The sequence below is a fragment of the Symphalangus syndactylus genome, chromosome 7 (assembly GCF_028878055.3).
Source record: "Symphalangus syndactylus isolate Jambi chromosome 7, NHGRI_mSymSyn1-v2.1_pri, whole genome shotgun sequence".
NCBI lineage: Eukaryota > Metazoa > Chordata > Mammalia > Primates > Hylobatidae > Symphalangus > Symphalangus syndactylus.
In genome coordinates, this window is record NC_072429.2 from 48,752,584 (window position 1) to 48,766,660 (window position 14,077).

Genomic DNA, 14,077 nt, shown 5'->3' on the forward strand with positions numbered 1-14,077 from the left:
AAAGGCACTCTCCCTTCTCCACCCTTTCTTGCCCCTACTCCCACCCCTATCTTCCCAGTTTACTTTTCCCAGTCACTCATTCCCTTCTTCCCCGCCCCGCCCAGAGGTCGTGGCTTCTCCCTCGCCCCGCCTATTTTCTAATTTTCCCGCCTCAGTAGCTCTTGGCCATTTGGGGATGTAGTTGTTTCTTTTCCCCCGCCTCTTCGTGACGTTTCAGAATAAGACCTATGATTGGTTTTTCTGGAGCAAGAGCCGGCCAATGACAGGCAGATATTTTTGGTGCAGATGGGCAGCCAGTATTATCGCCGATGATTGGTTGGAGTGGCCTGAGTCGGGAAAATGGCTGCGAGTACCTCCGTAGTCCCGGTGGCTGTGACGGCGGCAGTGGCGCCTGTCCTGTCCATAAACAGCGATTTCTCAGATTTGCGGGAAATTAAAAAGCAACTGCTGCTTATTGCGGGCCTTACCCAGGAGCGGGGCCTACTACACAGTAGCAAATGGTGAGATGTTGGAGTGGGAAGGGACGGGGCTTGGATCCTTGGCCTTGGGGGGCTTGCCGAGCTGATCTAGTTTGTGTGGGTGTTCCAGGTCGGCGGAGTTGGCTTTCTCTCTCCCAGCATTGCCTCTGGCCGAGCTGCAACAGCCTCCGCCTATTACAGAGGTAAGGACATGTTTACAGTGAGCACTCCCTATCAACCCAGGGGTGTGCCTCAAGAGCCACTGAGTGCCCTGTCACTGGAGGAGAGCAAACTGCCTAGCAGGAATGTTTGTAGAGGGAATTCAGGCATTCAAAGAGCTGGGTGTTTTAAATGGTTTTATGCATTTAGTTTTCTTGAGCTTTGAAAGACTTGGTGGTGCTCTTATTTAAAGCTGGAGAGAATTAGTAAACAATTACTGCTTATGATTTTAGCCTTTTAGGGCTAATAGCCAAACCTAGACATAAGAGTGCCTCATAATAGTAAATATTATTATAAGGAATTATTGTAAGGATATCTCCTAATAAATACCCAAAAGGATGAGAAGAATCAAAAGTTTTGGTCTGGCGCGGTGGCTCACGCCTGTAATCCCAACACTTTAGGAGGCCGAGGTGGGCGGATCAGGAGGTTAAGAGTTCGAGACCAGCTTGGCCAACACGGTGAAACCCCGTCTCTAGTAAAAATGCAAAATTAGCCGGACATGGTGGTGCGCGCCTGTAATCCCAGTTACCCGGGAGGCAGAGGCAGGAGAATCGCTTAAACCCGGGAGCCGAAGGTTGCAGTGAGCTGAGATCGCGCCATTGCACTCCAGCCCAAGGGCAGAGCGAGACACTATCTCAAAATAAATAAATAAATAAATAAATAAATAAATAAATAAATGAAGTTTTTACAACACCTACACTGTTGTCTGATCAGCATAGCAAATAATGTTTAAGTTTAGGTGCTGGGTTGAGACGATTCTGGGTTCAAGTGACCTTTGGCAGCTTAACCTTCTGAGCCAGTTTCCTCATCTGTGCAGTGACGATAGTAATAGTATCTACTCAATGGGGATATTGAGAGAAGTCAATGAGATAATGATATAGACCGCTTAGAAGTGTGCCTGGTGCTTGAATCTATATTTCGGTCAAGTTCTTTATTAGTAGCACCAATGTGGGCAAATGATTTCTAAGTGACAGCCTTCTCATCTATAGGTAATGTTAATAATTGCTGGGTTTTCAAGAAGATTAAATAAAGCAATAAGGGTAAAGCATACGGTGTACTCTTAGGTAAATTTTTTGAGTCAATGCAGTTTATATCTGTCTCATTAGCTTTTACTCTTGTGCCCACTTTCATAATGCCTAGGCCCATCGTTGGTCCTGAATAGGATAAATAATTGATTTTGTTGTTTAAATTTTAGATTCAGGGGTTACCTGTGCAGATTTGCTACATGGATATATTGTGTGATTCTGAGGTTGGGCTTCAGTTGACCCCATCACCCAAATAGTGAACATAATACCTGATAGTTTTTTTTTTTTTTTTTTTTTTTTTTTGAGACGGAGTCTCGCTGTCCCCCAGGCTGGAGTGCAGTGGCTCAATCTCGGGCTCACTGCAGGCTCCGCCCCCCCGGGGTTCACGCCATTCTCCTGCCTCAGCCTCCCGCGTAGCTGGGACTACAGGTGCCCGCCACCTCGCCCGGCTAATTTTTTGTATTTTTAGTAGAGACGGGGTTTCACCGTGTTAGCCAGGATGGTCTCGATCTCCTGACCTCGTGATCCGCCCGCCTTGGCCTCCCAAAGTGCTGGGATTACAGGCGTGAGCCACCGCGCCCGGCCAATACCTGATAGTTTTATTTTATTTTACTTTTTTTTTTTTTTTTGAGACGGAGTCTTGCTCTTGTTGCCCAGGCTGGAGTGCAATGGCATGATCTTGGCTCGCTGCAACCTCTGCCTCCCGGGTTCAAGCAATTCTCCTGCCTCAACCTCCCGAGTAGCTGGGATTACAGGCACCCGTCACCACACCCGGCTAACTTTTTGTATTTTTAGTAGGGACAGGGTTTCACCATGTTTACTAGGCTGGTCTGGAACTCCTGACTTCAGGTGATGCACCTGCCTTGGCCTCTCAAAGTGCAGGGATTACAGGTGTGAGCCACTGCACCTGGCCAGATAGTTTTCACCCTTTGCTTTCCTCCTTCCCCACTTTTAGAGTCCCCAGTGTCTGTTGTTCCCATCTTTAAGTCTGCGTATACCCAGTGATCAGCTTCCACTTGTAAGTGAGAACATGCTGTATTTGGGTTTCTATTTCTGTGTTAATTCACTTTGGATAATGGCCTCTAGCTGCATCCATGTTACTGCAAAGGACATGATTTTGTTCTTTTTTATGACTGTGTCATATTCCATGATGTATATGTACCACATTTTCTTCAGTGCACCATTGATAGGCACCTAGATTGATTCCATGTCTTTGCCATTGTGAATAGTGCTGTGGTAAACATGCGAGTGCAGGTGTTTTTTTGGTAAATAATTTATTTTCCTTTGGGTATATACCCAGTAATGGGATTGCTGGGTCAAATGGTAATTCTATTTTTAGTTCTTTGAAAAATCTATGAACTCTGTTAGTTCAGAGGCTGAACTAACTTACAGTTCCACCAACAGTGTATAAGTGTTCCCTAAATAGGATAAATAACTATTGAATGAGTAAATAAAGCATATTTATTGAGAAGTAGAGCCTCAGTAAATATCACCCTCTCCTGAGGGTTCATATTATATACCGGGATTTTACAGACATTGCAGAAACCTGACCATTATTGAATTATTGTAAAGTATTAGCTATTGGTTTGTTGAATAGCTTTCAGTTTGCTGTGAGAATGATTGATTCAGCAGCCGCTTTACCAATTTGTTGTGTACTTAGTGTTTTCAGGTCTTCTTTAGGGACTATCTCTAAAAAACCCCAGAGTAATGTTTTGATCTAAAGTATAAACTAGAGTAAACCTTAAAACTGTGACTTATTTATTTTATTTTGTTTATTTATTTTTTTGAGATGGAATGTTGCTCTGTCACCCAGGCTGGAATGCAGTAGTTTGATCTTGGCTCACTGCAGCCTCTGCCTTCCAGGTTCAAGGGATTCTCCTTCCTCAGCCTCCTGAGTAGCTGGGACTACAGGCGTGTGCCACCACACCCAGCTAATTTTTTGTATTTTTAGTAGAGATGGGGTTTCACCGTGTTGGCCAGGCTGATTTGAGCTCCTGACCTCAGTTGATCCACCCACCGAGGCATCCCAGGGTGCTGGGGTTACAGGTGTGAGCCACCGTGCCTGGCCAAAACTGTGAATTTTTTTTTTTTTTTTTTTTGAGACGGAGTCTTGCACTGTCACCCAGGCTGGAGTGCAGTGGCTCAATCTCGGCTCACTGCAACCTCCACCTCCCAGGTTCAAGCAATTCTCCTGTCCCAGACTCCTGAGTAGCTGGGATTACAGGTGCATGCCACAATACCTGGCTAATTTTTTTTGTATTTTTAGTAGAGAGGAGGTTTCACCATGTTGGCTAGGCTGGTCTCGAACTCCTGACCTCAAGTGATCCACCCCTCTCAGCCCCCCAAAATGCTGTGCTGGGATTACAGGCATGATTCACTGCTCTCAGCCATAACTGTGATATTTAAAGTTATTAAAATTCAAGATTATTATGCGTGCTCAATCTACATAGTAGATGTTTGTTGTAGCTTACTCCCAATTTTTTTTTTTTTTTTTTTTTGAGAGGGAGTTTTGCTGTATTACTCAGGCTGGAGTGCAATGGCGCGATATTGGCTCACTGCAACCTCTGGCTCCCAGGTTTAAGCGATTCTCCTACCTCAGCCTCCCCAAAAGCTGAGATTACCGAATGTGCCACCACGCCCGGCTAATTTTTGTATTTTTAATAGAGACGAGGTTTCACCATGTTGGCCAGGCTGGCCTCACACTGCTGACCTTAGGTGATCCACCCACCTCGGCCTCCCAAAGTGCTAGGATTACAGGTGTGAGCTACCACACCCGGCTTGCTTACTCTTAGTGTTTTATAAACATTACCAAAGAAGCATGTCATATAAGGCTTTAAACTTGTTATCCTTTGTCTTGGACTCGAAGCTTTTCTTTTCTTTTCTTGTGAGTCTAACTCTGTTGCCCAGGCTGGAGTGCAATGGCATGATCTCCATTTACTGCAACCTCTGCCTCCCAGGTTCAAGTGATTCTCCTGCCTCAGCCTCCCAAGTAGCTGGGATTGCAGGTGCTCACCACCACGCCTGGCTAATTTTTTATATTTTTAGTACAGATGGGATTTCACCATGTTGGCTAGGCTGGTCTTCAACTCTTGACCTCAGGTGATCCACCTGTCTTAGCCTCCCAAAGTGCTGGGATTACAGGCATGAGCCACCATACCCGGCCCTGAAGCTTAGCTTTTCTGAATATAAGATGTGAGTAGGACCAATTGTGGCTTCTTGGTTTAAAAACTCAACCTGGCTGAGCACGGTGGCCCATGCCTGTAATCCCAGCACTTTGGGAGGATTGCTTGAGGCCAGGAGTTCCGGACCAGCCTGAGCAACATAGTGAAACCATGTCTGTACTAGAAATACATGGTGGTGCGGTGGCACGCACCTGTGGTCCCAGTGACTTCAGAGGCTGAGGTGGGAGGAGGATCGCTTGAGCCCAGGAGGGTGAGGTTGGAGTGAGCTGAGATTGCGCCACTACACTGCAGCCCAGAAGACAGAGTGAGATCCTGTCTCAAAACGAAACAAAATAAAATTCAGCCAAATGCTAAATGCCTCTAAATTACATGTAATTTTCAGTAGAACATTCCAGATTCTTCCCATAAGCAAGAATGAAACAAAAAAATTTAAGATTATATAATCCAAATAGTAAAACTTTCTGAATTATAAGGATATATAGACTGTTACGAATATATTTTATGCTGGGCTTGTAGTATGCATGTATACATAGTCTTGTATAATCTGAATGCTTTTCATTATAATCCATTTTGTTTTCCTGATGATGCCTTTCTTGATTTTTTTGTCCCACTCAACAATAACGAGTATTTCTTACTCAAAAAGGCATAATGCAGGTGAAAAAGTTGGGGGGAAAGAAATAAACAAGTGGTGAGTGGATATGAGAAAGGCCTCCAGAATCCTAAATTAAATGGTCATATTTAGGACATGTTGATCCAATGAAGAAAGCACTGAAATATGTTTTGGTTCCGGTTTTGCGCTGGTGATATTTGGGGCAAGAAAGATGAGGAAAATAAAGTTATTCAAATTTTAAGTAACTCATCCTTAGAATTTGGAGGATTGGGGCGGGCATGGTGGCTCATGCCTGTAATCCCAGCACTCTGCCGTGAGTTCAAGGCGGGTGGATCGCTTGAGGTCAGGAGTTCAAGACCAGCCTGGTGAAACTCCGTCTCTACTAAAATACAAAAATTAGCCGGGCATGGTGGCGGGCGCCTATAATCCCAGCTGCTAGGGAGGCTGAGGCAGGAGAATTGCTTGAACCTAGAAGGTGGAGGTTACAGTCAGCCAAGATCGCACCATTGCATTCCATCCTAGGCGACAGAGCGAGACTCTGTCTCAAAAAAACAGAATTTGGGGGTTGAATTTTTGTTGTTTTTTTTTTTGAGACAGAGTCTTGCTATGTCACCAGGTTGAAGTGATGTGGCGCGATCTTGGCTCACTGCAACAAGGCTCACTGCTTCAGCCTCCCGAGTAGCTGGGACCCCAGGCACGAAGCACCATGCCCAACTATTTTTTTGTATTTTTAGTAGAGGCAGGGTCTCGCCACATTGCCCAGGATGGTCCTGAACTCCTGAGTTCAAGCCATCCTCTTGCCCTGGTCTCCTACAGTGCTGGGATTACAGGTGTGAGTCACTGTGCTCAGCCAAGGATTGTGTTTTTAACTTAAATGTGACATTATCTAATTTTTTTTACATAGAGAATTACAGCTGTGTTCTGTGCCTTCAGCAATACTAAATTATGACAAAACTTTATTGAAGTACAAAAAATATAAGTAATTGCACGTACATTGCATTTATGTAGGAATTTAAAAGACAGGAGAAGGAATAGAATGCCAGTATTAATGCTGGATATTTTATGTGACTCACATTTTCCTCAAGTCAAATCTGTAAGGTCAGTATTATTGGCTTCATTTTACAGATGAAGAAATGGATGCTAAGAGAAGCTAAGTAACCTCCCTACCAATGTCCTGAAACCAGGAAATCAAAAAGTCAGAATTTGAATCTAGATCCTTAACACCAAAGCCTATTCAACTTTCTACTACATTTGTAGAAACAATACACATTTATGAGTGTGTTTGTTTAGTTTTTTAAAGTTTTCTTTTTTCTCCATCTTTTTATTTTGAAAAAATTAGAAAGAAAAGCTTGGCCGGGTGCGGTCGCTCATACCTGTAATTCTAGCACTTTGGGAGGCTGAGGCAGGCAGATCACTTGAGGCCCTGAGTTTGAGACCAGCCTGGCCAACATGGCGAAACCCCATCACTACTAAAAATACAAAAATTAGCTGGAAGTGGTGGCACACACCTGTTATCCCAGCTACTCTGGCAGCTGAGGCACAATAATCGCTTGAACCTGGGAGGCAGAGGTTGCAGTGAGCTGAGATTGTGCCACTGCACTCCAGCCTGGGTGACAGAGTGAGGCTCTGTCTCAAAAAAAAAAAAAAAAAAAAAAAAAAGAGTTCTGTGGGCTTACTTGGTAATAAAATAAATATATAAAATTATATATATATATATGCGTCTACATATTCTAGGTTTTTAGGAGGAAGAAAACAATCATTTTTCTCTTACATCTTGAAATTAACCAATATACTTTTTAGATTTGAACTTTTATTGTCCTATTCCCAACCACTTACATAAGCTTGTTTCTTTTTTAGGAAGATGCCCAGGATATGGATGCTTATACCCTGGCCAAGGCCTACTTTGACGTTAAAGAGTATGATCGGGCAGCACATTTCCTGCATGGCTGCAATAGCAAGAAAGCCTATTTTCTGTATATGTATTCCAGATATCTGGTGAGGGCCATTTTAAAATGTCATTCTGCCTTTAGTGAAACATCCATATTTAGAACCAATGGAAAAGTTAAATCTTTTAAATAGCTTAGCAATGGGCCACTGAATGAATGTACTTTATACATAACAATAATAATAAAACAGATATCATAAATAAAGTTAAAAATGATGGTACAGAAGAAAATATTCTTAGGAATGACTAACAGGATAAGTAATAACCTGATTATTTACTTTAGGTTATATAAGGTTCTTCATGCCTGTGAATTAATATTATTGTGTAAGAATTAAGTTAAAAAGCCTGGGCTGACTTTTAAATTTATAAATTCATGTATCATTTTTATAGTATATTTATTGTTTTTCTTTCATGACTATTAAAAAGTATGACTGTAAAGGACAATGCAAGTAAACCAACTTAATACTGTATTGAATAATAATTTAAGTACAATTTATTATTTTACTTTGAAACATTATGAATTTACTTTCCTACTTTTTCTTAGCTGTTATCTATATAAATTGATTTAAAAAAAATTTTATATGCTCCTCATTTCCTAGTACAGGCTGAGTATCCCTTATTTGAAATGCTTGGGACCAAAAGTGTTTCAGATTCCAGATTTTTTTCAGATTTTGGTATATTTGCATTATACTTACTGGTTGAAATAAAAAATGCTCCAGTGAGTGTCATTGGTGCTTTGAATGTCATTGGTGCTGAAAAAGTTTTGGGTTTTGGAGCAATGCAGATTTCAGATTTTCTGATTTAGGTTGATCAACTATTAGCGTAGCTTGTATTTGTCAAGCATGGTAAATTCTTGCAGTTATGGACTATATTTAAGTCATCTTTGTTTTTGTTTTTTTTTTTCCAATTTACCATTTTAACATTTTTAAAGTGTACAGTTCAGTGGTATTAAATGCGTTCATAATGTGCAACCATCACCACCACCCATCACTGGAACATTTTTTGTCTTGTAAAACTAAAATTCTATACCCATTAAACAATAACTCTCCATTTTTCCCTTCCCCCAAGGTGGACCCCTTGGCAACCACTATTCTATTTTTTGTTTCTATGATCTGGACTACTATAAGTACCTTACATAAATGGAATCATGCGGTATTAGTCTCTTTGTGACTGGCTTATTTCACTTACCATAATGCTGTCAAGTTTCATCCATGTTGTAGCATATATAAGAATTTCCTTTTTTAAGGTTTAATAATATTCCATTGTATTTATATACCACAGTTTGCATATCTCCATGAGTTTAAGAAAGATATTTTGAAATTATGTGATTTAAAAAGTTAATCTTTCAAATACAGTCTATACCTGTGTAGAAGGACTAATTTGGATGAGTTATGGTAGAATAGAACCAGCATATGCTGAAGTTTGGGATAAAATAAAGTTCCTTAAGGCAAATATATAAAATATAAAAGGAAGCCTGGGCGGCATGGTGAAACCCCATCTCTACAAAAAATACAATAATTAGCCAGATGTGGTGGTGTGTGCCTGTGGCCCCAGCTACTTGGGAGGCTGAGATAGGAGGATCGCTTGAACCCAGGAGGTGGAGGTTACAGTGAGCCAAGATTGTACCACTGTACTCCAGCCTGGGCAACAGAGCAAGACTCTCTCGCCAAAAAAAAAAAAAAAAAGTCTGAATGTTTACTTTGCTTTTTAACCTTTTATTTGAAAATAATTCCAAATTGACAAGTTGCGAGAAAGAATAGTACAAAGAATACTCATGTACTTTTTTTTTTTGAAACGGAGTCTCGCTCTGTCACCCAGGCTGGAGTGCAGTGGCGCGATCTCAACTCACTGCAACCTCTGCCTCCCGGGTTCAAGCGTTTCTCTTACCTCAGCCTCCCAAGTAGCTGGGACTACAGGCGCATGCCAGCATGTCCAGTTAATTTTCTGTAATTTTAGTAGAGACGGGGTTTCACCATATTGGTCAGGCTGGTCTCGAACTCCTGACCTCAGGTGATCCACCTGCCTTGGCCTCCCAAAGTGCTGGGATTACAGGCGTGAGCCACTGTGCCCAGCACTTATGTACTCTTTATACAGATTTGCCTATTGTGAACATTAATCCTATTTGCTTTATCATTTCTCTCTACTTTATCTCTACACAATGTATGCATACACATGGAATTGTTTTACTCTGAACCATTTGAGAATAAGTTGCAGATATCATCGTTCTTTACCCCTAAATGCTTCAATGTGTTCTCTTTAGGATAAGGGCATTTTCTTAAATAACCACAACATAGTTATCAACTTTAGTAAATTTGACACCATATTGTTAAATATGGTATTTGATACCATATTTAATCTATTATTGAATTCCAATTTTTTTTTTAATTTGAGATGGAGTCTGGCTCTGTCGCCCAGGCTGGAGTGCAGTGGCGTGATCTCAGCTCACCGCAACCTCCGCCTCCCAGGTTCAAGCGATTCTCTAGCCTCAGCCTCCTGGGTAGCTGGGATTACAGGTGCTCGCCACCATGCCCGGCTAATTTTTGTATTTTTTAATAGGGACGGGGTTTCGCCAAGTTGTCCAGGCTGCTGTGGAACTCCTGACCTCAGGTGATCCTCGTGCCTCGGCCTCCCAAAGTGCTAGGATTACAGGCCTGAACCACTGCATTCGGCCGAATTCCAGTCTTGTCAGTTGACCCAGCAGTGTCTTCTATAGCGTTTCCCCCTCAGTACAATCTAGAATCAGTTGTCATGTCTCTTTAATCTCCACTAATCTGGAACATCCTTATTTGTCTTTTATGACATTGACTTTTTAAAAAATTTATAAATCTTCCCTCCCTGTTTCTTTTTCTTTCTTTCTTTTTTTTTTTTTTTATTAATAGAGTATTTTTTAAAGCAGTTTTAGGTTCACAGCAAAACTGAGCAGAAAGTACAGGAGTTCCCATGTACCTCCATGTACCTCCTTCTCCGTCTCACAGAGCTTCTCTCACCATCAGTATCCTGCATCAGTGTGATATATTTGTTGTAATCAATGAACCAGTATTGACACATATCAACAAAAGTCCACAGTTTACATTCGGGTTCACCCTGTGTTGTACATTCTGTGGGTTTGACTTCTTTTCCCTTTCCATTTCCCCTTCCTTACTTTTCCCTCTCTCCTCCTTTTTTCACATATTCTTGGTATGTGAATCTTTCCCTTTTGTTAATAGAACATTCTTCATTTTGGATATGTCTGATATTTTTTCACAGGGCATTGCATCTAGTGTTACACAATGCCTATAAGCCCCTCACTGCTAACGTTAATTTTGATCATTTGATGAAGATGTTATCCATTTTCTCCATTGTGTAGTTACTGTTATTTCCCTTGCAACTCATCAACAATCTGTGGGGATAACACTTTAAGACCATGCAGATATCTTGCTCCTCATACAAATTTTTCTCTAAATTTTTTTTTTTTTTTTTTTTTTTTTTTTTTTTTTTTTTGGAGACGGAGTCTCGGTCTCTCACCCAGGCTGCTGGAGTGCAGTGGCGCGATCTCGGCTCACTGCAAGCTCCGCCTCCCGGGTTCACGCCATTCTCCTGCCTCAGCCTCTCCGAGTAGCTGGGACTACAGGCGCCCGCCACCACTCCCGGCTAATTTTTTGTATTTTTAGTAGAGACGGGGTTTCACCGTGGTCTCGATCTCCTGACCTCGTGATCCTCCCGCCTCGGCCTCCCAAAGTGCTGGGATTACAAGCGTGAGCCACCGCGCCCGGCCTAATTTTTCTCTAAATTTAATATTCATTGTTAATTTTTATCTGAAGCAATCTTTAATGTTTCAAAATGATGATTTTCTACTCTAGCATTCTGTCTACATTTACTACTCAACGCTTGGCATTCTACTTAAAGAGCCTTCCCTCCCTTTCCCCATTTATTTATCTATTTAGTATCAGTATGGACTCATGGATTCTTATATTTTTAATTGTGCATAATTCATTACTTATTTTGGTGCTCAGATAACTCCAGATTTGGCCAGGGAGCCCCTGAAGAGTTATTTGAAATTAGTGACCATCTGGGCACAGTGGCTCACGCCTGTAATCCCAACACTTTGGGAGGCCAAGGTGGGCAAATCACTTGAGGTCCGGAGTTCGAGACCAGCCTGACCAGCATGATGAAACCCCGTCACTACTAAAAATACAAAAATTAGCCAGGCATGGTGGCGGGTGCCTGTAATCCTAGCTACTCGGGGGGGCTGAGGCTGGAGAATCACTTGAACCTGGGAGGCAGAGATTGCAGTGAGCTGAGACCATGCTACTGCACTCCAGCCTGGGCAACAAAGCAAAGTGAGACTGTCTCAATAAATAAATAGGGCCGGGTGCGGTGGCTCATGCCTGTAATCCCAGCGCTTTGGGAGGCCGAGGCGGGCGGATCACGAGATCAGGAGATCAAGACCATCCTGGCTAACACGGTGAAACCCCGTCTCTACTAAAAAATACAAAAAATTAGCCGGGCGTGGTGGTGGGCGCCTGTAGTCCCAGCTACTTGGGTGGCTGAGGCAGGAGAATGGCGTGAACCTGGGAGGTGGAGCTTGCAGTGAGCCAAGATCACGCCACGGCACTCCAGCCTGGGCGACAGAGCGAGACTCCATCTCAAAAAATAAATAAATAAATAGTGACCAAAAGTTGATGCCATTTTTGTTGAACTTGGCCCTTTAGGTAGGATGAGGATGCTAGTTTTAGAATATGTTTTAGAATAAACTGAAAAAAGACCTATTTGTTGATTTTCTCTTACAGTCTGGAGAAAAAAAGAAGGACGATGAAACAGTTGATAGCTTAGGTACGAATTTTTTTCTTTTACCTTTTGACCTAAAAAGCAGGGTTGCAAACTTAAATGCCTCCAAGAGCCAGGCAGGTAATATGAATGGTCTGAGGATAACCATTACAAATTGGAAAGCACCTGGCTTATCTCAGCTACCTTGTACCCAGCTACAGCTGAGGGCTGTCTTGGAGGAATCTGGGGTTGGTATTGTGAGGGCTTTCTTCTCTTGGCCCTTCCCTGTTCCCTGCAACCTGAAGCTAGAAATTTAGAGTTTTAGTTGAGGTTTTTGATTTTTAAACATTCATAACGAATTCAAATTAAAAAAAAACAACTGTGTGGGTCTAACAGAGTATGACTATAAACCCATTAGTAGTTGCAATTTCTGGAATACAGTAAATGGGTTGTGTAAGATATCATTGGTACCTTGTGTTTGCTAGAGGTTTCAGGTGTAACTTCCGTTGATGCTAAAGAGAATATCTATGCATATGAAAATGAGCTGGGTACAGTGGCTCACACCTGTTAATTCCAGCACTTTGGGAGTCTGAGGTGGGAGGATCACTTGAGCCTAGGAGTTTGAGACCAGCCTAGGGAACATAGCGAGACCCTGTCTCTAGAAAAATAAATAAATAAATAAAATAAGAAAATGAAAACCAGCATCCTAACCTTAGAACAGAGACTCTGTTTCTTTCCTAGGCCCCCTGGAAAAAGGACAAGTGAAAAATGAGGCTCTTAGAGAATTGAGAGTGGAGCTCAGCAAAAAACACCAAGCTCGAGAACTTGATGGATTTGGACTTTATCTGTAAGTGTTACAGTAATTTGGAACTTTCTGTAACATATTCTCCTGAGTAGAAAGGAGCTGTTAAATAGCATTAACTTCTGTGATTGTTTCTTTTTTTTTCCCAGGTATGGTGTGGTGCTTCGAAAACTGGACTTGGTTAAAGAGGCCATTGATGTATTTGTGGAAGCTACTCATGTTTTGCCCTTGCATTGGGGAGCCTGGTTAGAACTCTGTAACCTGATCACAGACAAAGAGATGGTAAATTGTGATGAGCTATGTGAAAAACCCTCTGCTTCAAGTATAATTATTTTGTAATTTTTTGTAATTCTGTAGTAATATAGGGGTGGGGAAAGTTTTGGCAGGCCTTTGGTTATAGTTCTCCCTTTGCTGTGCCTCTGGTGTCTTTCACTGTTTTGGAATTAAGTCTTTGTTTGAAAGACTGATGACTAGCTCTTTTTTCAGTAGTTGCTGTTGGATTTGTATCCAGTTATATTAGAATATTTTTTTCATATTCATGTTTTCACATTTCAGTTCTTTTTTTTTTTTTTTTTTTTTTTTTTTTTTTTTTTTTTTTTTGAGACGGAATCTTGCTCTGTCACCCAGGCTGGAGTGCGGTGGCGTGATATCTGCTCACTGCAAGCTCTGCCTCCCGGGTCCATGCCATTCTCCTGCCTCAGCCTCCCGAGTAGCTGGGACTACAGGCGCCCGCCACCACGCCCGGCTAATTTTTTGTATTTTTAGTAGAGACGGGGTTTTACCGCATTAGCCAGGATGATCTCGATCTCCTGACCTCGTGATCCGCCCGCCTCGGCCTCCCAAAGTGCTGGGATTACAGGCGTGAGCCACCGCGCCCGGCTTCACATTTCAGTTCTATTGTGACTTGTTTTTGTTTGAGACAGAGTCTTGCTCTTTCATCTAGGCTGGAGTGCAGTGGTACGATCTCGGCTTGCTGCAACCTCTGCCTCCCAGGTTCAAGCAATTCTTCTGCCTCAGCCTCCCAAGTAGCTGGGACTACAGGCACGCACAACCATGCCCAGCTAATTTTTGTATTTTTAGTAGAGGTGGG

At 42.2% G+C, this 14,077-nt stretch overlaps 1 protein-coding gene across 3 annotated transcripts in view; it reads left to right on the forward strand.

Annotated features, from left to right (window-relative positions):
- Nucleotides 1–283: 283 nt before the first annotated feature.
- Nucleotides 284–14,077, forward strand: part of CDC23 (cell division cycle 23) — a 32,353-nt gene continuing 18,559 nt past the window's right edge. The window contains exons 1-6 of one of the 3 annotated variants that reach the window (XM_055286117.2): nucleotides 284–500; nucleotides 589–661; nucleotides 7,352–7,489; nucleotides 12,209–12,251; nucleotides 12,927–13,032; nucleotides 13,137–13,269. In XM_055286117.2, coding sequence (XP_055142092.1) covers nucleotides 340–500; nucleotides 589–661; nucleotides 7,352–7,489; nucleotides 12,209–12,251; nucleotides 12,927–13,032; nucleotides 13,137–13,269 — 654 coding nt within the window. In that variant the 5' untranslated portion in view covers nucleotides 284–339. The remainder of the gene's footprint in view (nucleotides 501–588; nucleotides 662–7,351; nucleotides 7,490–12,208; nucleotides 12,252–12,926; nucleotides 13,033–13,136; nucleotides 13,270–14,077) is intronic. The other 2 variants (XM_063642801.1, XM_055286118.2) reach the window with 2 other exon arrangements.